The sequence below is a fragment of the Corvus hawaiiensis genome, assembly GCF_020740725.1.
Source record: "Corvus hawaiiensis isolate bCorHaw1 chromosome 41 unlocalized genomic scaffold, bCorHaw1.pri.cur SUPER_41c, whole genome shotgun sequence".
Taxonomy (NCBI): domain Eukaryota; kingdom Metazoa; phylum Chordata; class Aves; order Passeriformes; family Corvidae; genus Corvus; species Corvus hawaiiensis.
The window spans coordinates 25,217-38,739 of NW_025963273.1; the positions used below are offsets into that span (position 1 = coordinate 25,217).

The following is a 13,523-nucleotide window of genomic DNA, read 5'->3' on the forward strand; positions in this document are numbered from 1 at the left end:
TCCCATTTTTTCCCCTAAAAATCCCAATTTTCCCCTCTAAAATCCCACTTTTTCCCTCCCCAATAATTTTGGGCTGATTTCCCCAAATTTTGGCCTCTTTCTTCTCCATTCGAACCCCAAAATTCCCAATTTTCCCCCCAAAAATCCAATTTATTTCCCCCCAAAACCCCCATTTTTTCCCCCAAAAAACCCCATTTCCCCCCCGTTTTTTCCCCTCCCCCCCTAATTCCGGGCCGCTCTCCCCGAATTTTGGGTGGCTTTTGCAGGATTTTGGGCCCTTTTGGCCGCATTTTCACTTCTTTTTGGTCTCCTTGCAGGCCACCACGTAGCGCTGGGCCACGTTGAGGGGCGGCGAGTAGCCGTCGGCGTAGGAGGTGTCCTCGAACAGCACCGAGTAGTCGTCCTGGGGCTGGGGAATTCGGGAATTTGGGGAGATTTGGGGGGATTTGAGGGGTTTTAGGGGGGATTGGGGGAATTTTGGCGGGGATTTTGGGGGGAATTTGGGGGATTTTGGGGAAAATTTGGGGGGGTTTGGGGGAATTTGAGGGAAATTTTGGAGAATTTGGTGGGAATTTGGGGGGATTTGGGGAAAATTTGGGGGAATTTGGGGCAATTTGGGGGAAATTTGGGAGAATTCGGGGAAAATTTGGGGGAAATTTGGGAGAATTTGGGGAAAAATTGGGGGAATTTGGGTGAATTTGACGGAAATTTGGAATTTGGGGGGATTTGGGGGAAATTTTGGAGAATTTGGTGGGAATTTCGGGAAAATTTGGGGGAATTTGGGGGGATTTGGGGGAAATTTGGGAGAAATTTGGGAGAAATTTGGGGAATTTGGGGGAAATTTGGGGCAATTTGAAGGGAATTTGGGGGAAATTTGGGAGAAATTCGGGGAAATTTGGGGAAAATTTGGGGGAAATTCAGGGGAATTTGGGGAAAAATTGGGGGAAATTTGGGGCAATTTGGGGGGATTTGGGGGAATTTGGGGCAATTTGAGGGAATTTGGGGGAAATTTGGGGGAATTTGGGGGAAATTTGGGAGAATTTGAGGGAAATTTGGAATTTGGGGGAATTTGGGGGGAAATTTGGGAGAATTTGAGGGAAATTTGGAATTTGGGGGGATTTGGGGCAATTTGGGGGAAATTTGGGGAATTTGGGGGAAATTTGGGAGAATTTGGGGGGATTTGGGGCAATTTGAGGGAATTTGGGGGAAATTTGGGAGAATTTGGGGGGAATTTGGGGGATTTGGGGGAAATTTGGGGAAAATTTGGGGGAAATTTGGGAGAATTTGAGGGAAATTTGGAATTTGGGGGGATTTGGGGGGGAATTTGGGGGAAATTTGGGGGGATTTGGGGGCAATTTGGGGCAATTTAAAGGAAATTTGGGGAAAATTTCGGGGAAATTGGGAGAATTTGGGGCAATTTAAAGGAAATTTGGGGGATTTTGGGGGGGATTTGGGGCTGGAAAATGGGGATTGGCGGGATTTTGGGGAAGTTTGGGGGATTTGGGGAAGTTTTGGCCTCTTTCTTCTCCATTCTAACCCCAAAATTCCCAATTTTCCCCCAAAAATCCAATTTATTTCCCCCGAAAAAACCCCATTTATTTCCCCCCAAAACCCCTATTTTTTCCCCCAAAAAACCCCATTTCCCCCCCGTTTTTTCCCCTCCCCCCCTAATTCCGGGCCGCTCTCCCCGAATTTTGGGTGGCTTTTGCAGGATTTTGGGCCGTTTTGGCCGCATTTTCACTTCTTTTTGGTCTCCTTGCAGGCCACCACGTAGCGCTGGGCCACGTTGAGGGGCGGCGAGTAGCCGTCGGCGTAGGAGGTGTCCTCGAACAGCACCGAGTAGTCGTCCTGGGGCTGGGGAATTCGGGAATTTGGGGAGATTTGGGGGGATTTGAGGGGTTTTAGGGGGGATTGGGGGAATTTTGGTGGGGATTTTGGGGGATTTTGGAGGGAATTTGGGGGATTTTGGGGCTGGATTTGGGAGATTTCCGGTGAGTCCCAAGTAGATTTGAACCCCCCCTTAGCAACAAGCCCCACCCCTTAGCAACCCCCTTAGCAACAAGCCACGCCCCCTAGCAACCCCATTAGCAACAAGCCACACCCCCTAGCAACACTCCTTATAAGGCAACCCCTCCCTAGCAACAAACCACGCCCCCTAACAACACTCCTTATAAGGCAATCCCTCCCTAGCAACAAACCACGCCCCTTAGCAACACTCCTTATAAGGCAACCCCTCCCTAGCAACAAACCACGCCCCCTAGCAACCCCCTCAACGGTGCGCACAGCGCCCCCTACCGGAGCCAACCTTCTTCCCCCCCCACCCCGCCTCAAAAAACCTTCATTTCCGAAGGAATTTTTGAGGCGATTTCCCGGGATTTTGGGTCCGATACTCACGCGCTGAGGCGGGGCGTGGATGAGGGCCCGGTAGAAGCAGGTGGTTTGCGGATAAAGGGCCAGGACCAGCTGATCCTTGTGGAAAAGAGCCTCGGGATCCGTCTCCGGGTTGGTTTTCCATTGGGGCAGGGGGATGATGCGGCGGCGGCTCAGCGTGTGGCGCCTGCGAGGGTTGTGAGGGGAAAAGTGCCCAAAAAAAGGGGAATTTTGGAGTTTTGGGGGGATTTTGGGGAGGTTTGGGGGGATTTGGGGGAAGATTGGAGAGATTTGGAGAGGTTTAAGGGGGTTTTTGGGAGGTTTGAGGGGATTTTGGGGAGGTTTGAGGGAATTTTTGTGGCGTTTTTGGGAGGTTTGAGGGGATTTTTGGGAGATCTGAGGGGATTTGGGGAAGTTTTGAGGGGATTTGGGGCAAGATTGGAAAGATTTGGGGAGGTTTTGAGGGATTTTGGGAGGTTTGAGGGGATTTCTGTGGTGTTTTTGGAAGGTTTGAGGAGATTTGGGGAGGTTTGAGGGGATTTTTGGGAGGTTTTGAAGGGATTTGGGGCAAGATTGGAAAGATTTGGGGAGGTTTCAAGGGATTTTTGGGAGGTTTGAGGGGATTTTGGGGAGGTTTGAGGGGATTTGGGGAAGTTCTAAGGGGATTTGTGGGAAGATTGGAGAGATTTGGGGAGGTTTAAGGAGGTTTTTGGGAGGTTTGAGGGGATTTTGGGGAGGTTTGAGGGGATTTGGGGAGGTTTTGAGGGGATTTTTGGGAGGTTCTGAGGGGATTTGGGGATTTTGGGGGAAGATTGGAAAGATCTGGGGAAGTTTCAAGGGATTTTTGGGAGGTTTGAGGGGATTTGGGGAAGTTCTAAGGGGATTTTTGAAAGATTGGAAAGATTTGGGGAGGTTTCAAGGGATTTTTGGGAAGTTTGAGGGGATTTTTGTGGCATTTTTGGGGGTTTTGGGGGATTTTGGGGAGGTGTGAGGGGATTTGGGGAAGTTTTGAGGGGATTTGGGGGAAGATTGGAAAGATTTGGGGAGGTTTAAGGGGGGTTTTGGGAGGTTTGAGGGAATTTTTGTGGCGTTTTTGGGAGGTTTGAGGGGATTTGGGGAAGTTTTGAGGGGATTTGGGCATTTTGGGGAAAGATTGGAAAGATTTGGGGAGGTTTCAAAGGGATTTTTGGGCAGTTTGAGGGATTTTTGGGAGGTTTTGAGGGGATTTGGGGAGGTTTCAAGGGATTTTTGGCGGATTTGGGGATTTTGGGGAAAGATTGGAAAGATTTGGGGAGGTTTCAAAGGGATTTTTGGGCGGTTTGAGGGATTTTTGGGAGGTTTTGAGGGGATTTGGGGAGGTTTCAAGGGATTTTTGGGCGGTTTGAGGGATTTTTGGGAGGTTTGAGGGGTTTGGGGAGGTTCTGAGGGGATTTGGGGATTTTGGGGAAAGATTGGAAAGATCTGGGGAGGTTTCAAGGGATTTTTGGGAGCTTTGAGGGGACTTTGGAGAATTTGGGGGGATTTAAGGGGATTTTGAGAGGATCTGGGAAAGTTTAAGGGGATTTTGGGGGGAATTGGGGAGGTTTGGGGGAACTTGGAGAGATTTAAGGGGATTTTGGGACAACATTGGGAAGATTTAGGGAGGTTTGAGGGGAATTTGGGAGGACTTGGGAAGGTTTGAGGGGATTTGCGGAGGTTTGAGGGGAATTTGGGCAGCTTTAAATGCAGTTCTGGGAATATTACCCCAATTTAGGGAACTTTAGGGAGGATTTGAGGAACTTTAAAGCTGATTTAAGTAGATTTTGGGGACATTTCACACCAAATTCCAACCATTTTTGCTCACTCACTCCTTCCCCTCCTCATCGATATCATCCACTTCATACCTGTGGGGAAGCACCCAAAATTCACCCTTCCACCCCCATTCCGAGGGCCAGAAAAAAGTGAATTGAGAGGCCCAAAAAGGAAGAATTTTGGGGCCAAAACGAGGGGAATTTGGGGCTGCTCACTCACTTGTTGGCGGCGTGGCTGTAGCTGACCACCTCAGCCAGGATCCACTGCTCGTCCCCTTCCAGGGCCTTGACCCTCGCGGCCACTTTGTCGCCGGGTTTGGCCACGTAGTCGCCGGCCGCCGGCACGGCCCCGCACAGGGGAGGGGGTCTGGGGGAGGTCAAGGGGTCACCCCAAAAATTCCTGACCCCAAAAACCCCCCTGGTTTTACCTCCGAGTTGAAAAATTTACCGCAAAAGTGGTGATTTTTTTACTCGGAAATTGTGATTTTTTTGGACTAAAACGGTTTGGTTTTACTTAAAACGGCCGGGGTTTTACCTCAAAATTGTCTTTTTTGGAGCAAAATTGTCCGGTTTAGCCCCAAAATTGGAAGTTTTGCCTCCAAGTTGCTCGTTTCTACCTTAAAATCACCTATTTTTACTCGAAACTTGCTTATTTTTACCTCAAAAGCATCAATTTTAACCCAAAATCCTCCGTTTCTACCTCAAAATGATTGCTTTTACACCAAAATCATCCTTTTCTACCTCAAAATCATCTATTTCTACCTCAAAATCATCACTTTTACCCCAAAATCATCAGTTTTACCCCAAAATCATCCATTTCTACCTCAAAATCATCAATTTTGCCCCAAAATCATCAGTTTTACCCTAAAATTCTCCATTTCTACCTCAAAATCATCAATTTTACCCCAAAATTATCCATTACTATCTCAAAATCATCTATTTTACCCCAAAAATTCTCTGTTTCTACCTCAAAATCATCTACTTTACCCCAAAATCATCGGTTTCTACCTCAAAATTGCCCATTCTACCTCAAAATTACTCCTTTTAGCCCCAAAATCGGAAATTTTACCTCAATATTGCCCATTTCTACTTCAAAATCCCCTATTTTGTCCCCAAAACCACCCAGTTCTAGCCCAAAAATGGCTTCATTTCAACCCAAAATTGCCTATTTTTAACCCAAATTACCCAACTAGGCCCCAATACTGAAATTCCCCTTTAATCCCTCCCAATTTTCCCCCCTTTCTCTCCAAAATCCCTCTTTTTCCCCAAAAAAATCGCCCTTTTTTCCCCCAAAACCCCTCCTCATCCCCCCCAACCCTCGTTATTCCCTCAAATTCCCACTTTTCCCCTCATTTTCCCTCACTTTTCCCCTCATTTTTCCTCACTTTTCCCCGAGTTTCCCCATCCACAGGCTGGGCAGCATCATCGCCACCCTCAAATCTCCCCTTTTCCCTCCAAAATCCCTCTTTTCCCCAAAAAGTCCACCCTTTTTTCCTCCCAAATCCCCTCAAACCCTCGTTATTCCCTCAAATTCCCACTTTTTCCCCCATTTTCCCTCACTTTTCCCCGGGTTTCCCCATCCACAGCAGCAGCGTCATCACCACCCTCAAACCCCCTCTTTTCCTTCCAAATTCCCTCTTTTTTCCCGAAAATCCCCCATTTTTTCCCCCCCAAACCCTCGTTATTCCCTCAAATTCCCACTTTTCCCCTCATTTTCCCTCACTTTTCCCCTCATTTTTCCTCACTTTTCCCCGAGTTTCCCCATCCACAGCGGGCAGCATCATCGCCACCCTCAAATCTCCCCTTTTCCCTCCAAAATCCCTCTTTTCCCCAAAAAGTCCACCCTTTTTTCCTCCAAATCCCCTCAAACCCTCGTTATTCCCTCAAATTCCCACTTTTCCCCCCATTTTTCCTCACTTTCTCCTCATTTTTCCTCACTTTTCCCCGGTTTCTCTATCCACAGCAGCAGCGTCATCACCACCCTCAAACCCCCTCTTTTCCTTCCAAATTCCCTCTTTTTTCCCGAAAATCCCCCATTTTTTCCCCCCCAAACCCTCGTTATTCCCTCAAATTCCCACTTTTCCCCTCATTTTCCCTCACTTTTCCCCTCATTTTTCCTCACTTTTCCCCGAGTTTCCCCATCCACAGCGGGCAGCATCATCGCCACCCTCAAATCTCCCCTTTTCCCTCCAAAATCCCTCTTTTCCCCAAAAAGTCCACCCTTTTTTCCTCCCAAATCCCCTCAAACCCTCGTTATTCCCTCAAATTCCCACTTTTTCCCCCATTTTTCCTCACTTTCTCCTCATTTTTCCTCACTTTTCCCCGGGTTTCCCCATCCACAGCAGCAGCGTCATCACCACCCTCAAACCCCCTCTTTTCCTTCCAAATTCCCTCTTTTTTCCCGAAAATCCCCCATTTTTTCCCCCCAAACCCTCGTTATTCCCTCAAATTCCCACTTTTCCCCTCATTTTCCCTCACTTTTCCCCGAGTTTCCCCATCCACAGCGGCAGAAGCATCATCGCCACCCTCAAATCTCCCCTTTTCCTCCAAAATCCCTCTTTTCCCCAAAAAGTCCACCCTTTTTTTCCTCCCAAATCCCCTCAAACCCTCGTTATTCCCTCAAATTCCCACTTTTTTCCCCCATTTTTCCTCACTTTCTCCTCATTTTCCTCACTTTTCCCCGGCTTTCCCCATCCACAGCTAGCAGCGTCATCACCACCCTCAAACCCCCTCTTTTCCTTCCAAATTCCCTCTTTTTTCCCGAAAATCCCCCATTTTTTCCCCCCCAAACCCTCGTTATTCCCTCAAATTCCCACTTTTCCCCTCATTTTCCCTCACTTTTCCCCTCATTTTTCCTCACTTTTCCCCGAGTTTCCCCATCCACAGCGGGCAGCATCATCGCCACCCTCAAATCTCCCCTTTTCCCTCCAAAATCCCTCTTTTCCCCAAAAAGTCCACCCTTTTTTCCTCCCAAATCCCCTCAAACCCTCGTTATTCCCTCAAATTCCCACTTTTCCCCCCATTTTTCCTCACTTTCTCCTCATTTTTCCTCACTTTTCCCCGGGTTTCTCTATCCACAGCAGCAGCGTCATCACCACCCTCAAACCCCCTCTTTTCCTTCCAAATTCCCTCTTTTTTCCCGAAAATCCCCCATTTTTTCCCCCCCAAACCCTCGTTATTCCCTCAAATTCCCACTTTTCCCCTCATTTTCCCTCACTTTTCCCCTCATTTTTCCTCACTTTTCCCCGAGTTTCCCCATCCACAGCGGCAGCATCATCGCCACCCTCAAATCTCCCCTTTTCCCTCCAAAATCCCTCTTTTCCCCAAAAAGTCCACCCTTTTTTCCTCCCAAATCCCCTCAAACCCTCGTTATTCCCTCAAATTCCCACTTTTTCCCCCATTTTTCCTCACTTTCTCCTCATTTTTCCTCACTTTTCCCCGGGTTTCCCCATCCACAGCAGCAGCGTCATCACCACCCTCAAACCCCCTCTTTTCCTTCCAAATTCCCTCTTTTTTCCCGAAAATCCCCCATTTTTTCCCCCCCAAACCCTCGTTATTCCCTCAAATTCCCACTTTTCCCCTCATTTTCCCTCACTTTTCCCCGGGTTTCCCGATCCACAGCTGGCAGCGTCATCGCCGACTGCTGCAGCAGCGTCATCAGCACCCCCCTCCTCATCGTCTTCCTGGGCGGCTCCGCCTCGCTGTAGATCCCGGCGATTTTCGCCGCTGGAATAAAAACCATCAAAAAAACAACGCGGAAAACGAATAAAACTCCCGATTCCCTCGAAATCCCGGCGGATTTGGGTGGGAATTTTGAGGGATTTGGAAGGGTTGGAAGCTTTTCCCGCCTTTTCCCGCCCCCGGGCCCGGTTGTGAGGGGAGCGTGGGCGCAGCGCCCCCTGGCGGCCGTACCGATGCGGCGCTCCTCCAGCAGGGATTTGATCTCGGCGATCTTATCCAGAGCTCTCCTGAGGACGCTGAAAGGATCGAAAAAATGAGGGAAAAAGGTAAAAATTGGGGGGAAAAAACGGGATTCGGGAAGCGGAGGGAGGCGGGGGAGGGGGAAAAAGGGGGGGGTTTGAGGGGAGGGGGTGGGGATTTGGGGTGAAAAAGGGGAGTTTTGGGGGCGGAGAAAGGGAGGGAAGAGGGGGGGAAAGGAGATTTTTTAGGGAGAAATAGCGGGGAGTTGTGAGGGAAAAGGAGGGAATTGTGAGGGGAAAAAAGGGAGATTTGGGGAGAAAAAGGGGGATTTGGGGAAAAAAAGGGGGGATTTGGGGGAGAAAAAGGGGGGATTTGGGGAGAAAAAAGGGAAGATTTGGGGAGAAAAAGGGGAGATTTGGGAGGTAAAGGGGGATTTGGGGAGAAAAAAGGGGGATTTGGGGGGGAAAAAGGGGGGATTTGGGGGGAAAAAACGGAATTTGGAAAGCGGAGGGAGGCGGGGGGGGAGGGGGAAAAAGGGGGGGGTTTGAGGGGAGGGGGGTGGGGATTTGGGGTGAAAAAGGGGAGTTTTGGGGGCGGAGAAAGGGAGGGAAGGGGGGGGGAAAGGAGATTTTTTTAGGGAGAAATAGCGGGGGAGTTGTGAGGGAAAAGGAGGGAATTGTGAGGGGAAAAAAAGGGAGATTTGGGGAGAAAAAGGGGGATTTGGGGAAAAAAAGGGGGGATTTGGGGAGAAAAAGGGGGGATTTGGGGAGAAAAAAGGTGGATTTGGGGAGAAAAAGGTGGATTTGGGGAGAAAAAAGGGGGGATCTGGGGAGAAAAAAGGGGGGATTTGGAGAGAAAAGGGGGATTTGGGGAGGAAAAGGGGGATTTGGGGAGAAAAAAGGGGGGATTTGGGGAGAAAAAGGGGGGATTTGGGGAGAAAAGGTGGATTTGGGGAGAAAAAAGGGAAGATTTGGGGAGAAAAAAGGGGAGATTTGGGGAGAAAAAAGGGAAGATTTGGGGAGAAAAAGGGGAGATTTGGGAGGTAAAGGGGGATTTGGGGAGAAAAAAAGGGGGATTTGGGGGGGAAAAAGGGGGATTTGGGGGGAAGAAAACGGAATTTGGAAAGCGGAGGGGGAGGCGGGGGAGGGGGAAAAAGGGGGGGGTTTGAGGGGAGGGGGTGGGGATTTGGGGTGAAAAAGGGGAGTTTTGGGGGCGGAGAAAGGGAGGGAAGAGGGGGGGAAAGGAGATTTTTTAGGGAGAAATAGCGGGGAGTTGTGAGGGAAAAGGAGGGAATTGTGAGGGGAAAAAAGGAGATTTGGGGAGAAAAAGGGGGATTTGGGGAAAAAAAGGGGGGATTTGGGAGAAAAAGGGGGGATTTGGGGAGAAAAAAGGTGGATTTGGGGAGAAAAAGGTGATTTGGGGAGAAAAAAGGGGGGATCTGGGAGAAAAAAGGGGGGGATTTGAGAGAAAAGGGGGATTTGGGGAGAAAAGGGGGATTTGGGGAGAAAAAAGGGGGATTTGGGGAGAAAAAGGGGGGATTTGGGGAGAAAAGGTGGATTTGGGGAGAAAAAAGGGAAGATTTGGGGAGAAAAAAGGGGAGATTTGGGGAGAAAAAAGGGAAGATTTGGGGAGGAAAAAGGGGGATTTGGGGAAAAAAAGGGGGGATTTGGAGGAAAAGGGGGGATTTGGGGAGAAAAAAGGGGGGGATTTGGGGAGAAAAGGGGGATTTGGGGAAAAAAAGGGGATTTGGGAGGAAAAGGGTGGATTTGGGGAGAAAAAGGTGGATTTGGGGAGAAAAAAAGGGGGGATTTGGGGAGAAAAGGGGGATTTGGGGAGAAAAAAGGGGAGATTTGGGGAGAAAAAAGGGGGGATTTGGGGAGAAAAAAGGGAAGATTTGGGGAGAAAAAGGGGAGATTTGGGGAGAGAAAAGGGGGGGATTTGGGAGGTAAAGGGGGATTTGGGGAGAAAAAGGGGATTTGGGGAGAAAAAGGGGGATTGGGGAGAAAAGGGGGGATTTGGGAGGTAAAGGGGGATTTGGGGAAAAAAAGGGGGATTTGGGGAGAAAAAGGGAAGATTTGGGGAGAAAAAGGGGGGATTGGGGAGGTAAAGGGGGGATTTGGGGGATAAAGGAGGAATTTGGGGGGGAAAAGTGGAAATTGGAGGTGATAAAGCAGAAATTCGAGAGAAAAAAGCAGAATCTTGAGGGGAAAAATGGAAATTAAAGGGGGAAAAAAGTGGAAATTTGAGAGAAAAAGCAGAATCTTGAGGGTAAAATGGAAATTTGAGGGGAAAAAAAAACAGAAATTTGAGAGAAAAAGCAGAATCTTGAGGGGGGGAAGAAATGGAAATTTGAGGGGGGAAAAACAGAAATTTGAGAGAAAAAGCAGGATCTTGAGGGGGGAAAATGGAAATTTGAGGGGAAAAAAGTAGAAATTTGAGAGAAAAAGCAGAATCTTGAGGGGGGAGGAAAAATGGAAATCTGGGGGAAAAAATAGAAATCTGAGCGGGAAAAGAGAAAATATTCAGGGGGGAAAAGTGGAATTTTGATGGGAAAATCAGAAATTTGAGGGGAAAGCAAGAATTCTGAAGGAAAACCCAGAATTGTGAAGGAAAACCCAGCAATTTTGAGGGGAAAATGGAGAGTTTTGAGAGAAAACAAGGGGAGTTTTGAGGGAAAAGGGGGGAACTTGGGAGAAAAAGCAGAAATTTGAAGTGAAAAAGAAATGTGATGGGGAAAAAGCGGAAGTCTGAGGGGAAAAGGGAAAAATTAGTAGGGAAAAAAGTGGAAATCTGAGGGAAAAAAGTGGAAATTTGAGGGGAAAAAGTGGAAATCTGAGGGGAAAAAAGTGGAAATTTGAGGGGAAAAAGTGGGGATTTGAAAGGATAAAGTGGGGAATGTGGGGAAATAAAGCAAGAATTTGAGAGAAAAAGTGGAAATTAGAGAGGAAAACCAAATTTGACATGGAAAAGTGGAAATCTGAGGGGAAAAAGTGGAAATTTGATGGGGAAAAGCAGAAATCTGATGGGGAAAAGTGGAAACTTGAGGGGGAAAAAAGGAAAATTAGCAGGGCAAAAGTGGAAATCTGAGGGGGAAAAGCGGAAATCTGAGGGGAAAAAGTGGGGAAATTCAAAGGGAAAAAAGTGGAAATCTGAGGGGAAAAAAGCAGAAATCTGAGGGGAAAAAGGAAAAATTAGCAGGGAAAAAGTGAAAATCTGAGGGGGAAAAAGCAGAAATCTGAGGGGAGAAGTGGAAATTTGAGGGGAAAAAGTGGAAATCTGATGGGAAAAAGTGGAAGTCTGAGGAGAAAAAGGTAAAATTAGCAGGGGAAAAGTGGAAACCGGAGGGAAAAAAGTGGGAATTTGAAGGGAAAAAAAGTGGGAATTTGAAGGGAAAAAGTGGGGGATTTGTAGGGATAAAGTGGAAATGTGGGGAAATAAAGCAAGAATTTGAGGGAAAAAGTGGAAATTAGAGAGGAAAACCAAATTTGACATGAAAAAGCAGAAACCTGAGAGGAAAAAAGTGGGGAAAAGCAACAATATGAGGGGAATAGCGGGAATCCTAGGGGAGAAAGGGAAAATTAGCAGGGCAAAAGTGGAAATCTGAGGGGGAAAAAAGGAAAAATCTGAGGGAAAAAAGTGGAAATTTGAGGGAAAAAAAGTGAAAATCTGAAGGGGGGGGAAAAGCAGAAATCTGAGGGGAAAAGTGGAAATTTGAGGGGAAAAAGTGGAAATCTGAGGGGAAAAAGGAAAAATTAGCAGGGAAAAAGTAGAAATCTGAGGGGGGGAAAAGCAGAAATCTGAGAGGAAAAGCAGAAATCTGAGGGGAAAAAAGTGGAAATTTGAGGGGGAAAAAGTGGGAATGTGGGGAAATAAAGCAAGAATTTGAGGGAAAAAGTGGAAATTAGAGAGGAAAACCAAATTTGAGATGGAAAAGTGGAAATCTGAGAGGAAAAAAGTGGGAAAAGCAACAATATGAGGGGGAATAGCGGGAATCCTAGGGGAGAAAGGGAAAATTAGCAGGGCAAAAGTGGGAATCTGAGGGGGGAAAAAGGAAAAATCTGAGGGAAAAAGTGGAAATTTGAGGGAAAAAAAGTGAAAATCTGAAGGGGAAAAGCAGAAATCTGAGGGGAAAAGTGGAAATTTGAGGGGAAAAAAGCAGAAATTTGAGGGAAAAAGGAAAAATTAGCAGGGAAAAAGTAGAAATCTGAGGGGGGAAAAGCAGAAATCTGAGAGGAAAAGCAGAAATCTGAGGGGAAAAAGGAAAAATTAGCGGGGAAAAAGTGGAAACCTGAGGGGGAAAAGCAGAAATCTGAGGGAAAAAAGTGGAAATTTGAAGGGAAAAAGTGGAAATTTGAGGGGAAAAAAGTGGGAATTTGAAGGGAAAAAAGTGGGAATTTGAAGGGATAAAGTGGGAATGTGGGGAAATAAAGCAAGAATTTGAGGGAAAACGTGGAAATTAGAGAGGAAAACCAAATTTGAGATGGAAAAGTGGAAATCTGAGAGGAAAAAAGTGGGGGAAAAGCAACAATATGAGGGGAATAGCGGGAATCCTAGGGGAGAAAGGGAAAATTAGCAGGGCAAAAGTGGGAATCTGAGGGGGGAAAAGGAAAAACCTGAGGGAAAAAAGTGGAAATTTGAGGGAAAAAAAGTGAAAATCTGAAGGGGAAAAGCAGAAATCTGAGGGGGAAAAGTGGAAATTTGAGGGGAAAAAGTGGAAATCTGAGGGGAAAAAGGAAAAATTAGCAGGGAAAAAGTAGAAATCTGAGGGGGGGAAAAGCAGAAATCTGAGGAAAAAAGTGAAAATTTGAAGGGATACAGTGGGAATTTGAAGGGATAAAGTGGGAATTTGAAGGGATAAAGTGGGAATGTGGGGAAAATAAAGCAAGAATTTGAGGGAAAAAGTGGAAATTAGAGAGGAAAACCAAATTTGACATGAAAAAGCAGAAACCTGAGAGGAAAAAAGTGGGAAAAAGCAACAATATGAGGGGAATAGTGGGAATCCTAGGGGAGAAAGGGAAAATTAGCAGGGCAAAAGTGGGAATCTGAGGGGGAAAAAGGAAAAATCTGAGGGAAAAAGTGGAAATTTGAGGGAAAAAAAGTGAAAATCTGAGGGGGAAAAGCAGAAATCTGAGGGGAAAAGTGGAAATTTGAGGGGAAAAAGTGGAAATCTGAGGGGGAAAAAGGAAAAATTAGCAGGGAAAAAGTAGAAATCTGAGGAGGGAAAAGCAGAAATCTGAGGGGAAAAAGTGGAAGTCTGAGGGGAAAAAGTGGAAGTCTGAGGGGAAAAAGGTAAAATTAGCGGGGGAAAAGTGGAAACCTGAGGGGGGAAAAGCAGAAATCTGAGGGAAAAAAGTGGAAATTTGAAGGGAAAAAGTGGAAATTTGAGGGGAAAAAGTGGGAATTTGAAGGGAAAAAAGTGGGAATTTGAAGGGATAAAGTGGG

The 13,523-nt window shown here is 47.0% G+C and overlaps 1 protein-coding gene and 2 long non-coding RNA genes across 3 annotated transcripts; all 3 read right to left on the reverse strand.

The window, feature by feature from the left end:
• Nucleotides 1-1,703: 1,703 nt before the first annotated feature.
• On the reverse strand, nt 1,704-8,187 carry SGF29 (SAGA complex associated factor 29; the record flags this gene model as incomplete). The annotated part of the gene is given in 7 exon segments (XM_048293262.1): nt 1,704-1,854; nt 2,395-2,557; nt 4,218-4,253; nt 4,381-4,527; nt 7,756-7,781; nt 7,783-7,886; nt 8,073-8,187. Coding segments are annotated over 7 exon segments (708 nt in total), but the record flags the coding sequence as incomplete, so codon positions are not given.
• LOC125320839 lies at nt 4,938-5,509 on the reverse strand. Its single transcript, XR_007201295.1, has 2 exons — nt 5,169-5,509; nt 4,938-4,983 (listed from the first exon to the last, which is right to left on the reverse strand). It is a non-coding gene; the product is annotated as an uncharacterized LOC125320839 (long non-coding RNA).
• LOC125320840 lies at nt 6,023-6,278 on the reverse strand. The gene is made up of 2 exons (XR_007201296.1): nt 6,239-6,278; nt 6,023-6,080 (listed from the first exon to the last, which is right to left on the reverse strand). It is a non-coding gene; the product is annotated as an uncharacterized LOC125320840 (long non-coding RNA).
• Nucleotides 8,188-13,523: the final 5,336 nt, after the last annotated feature.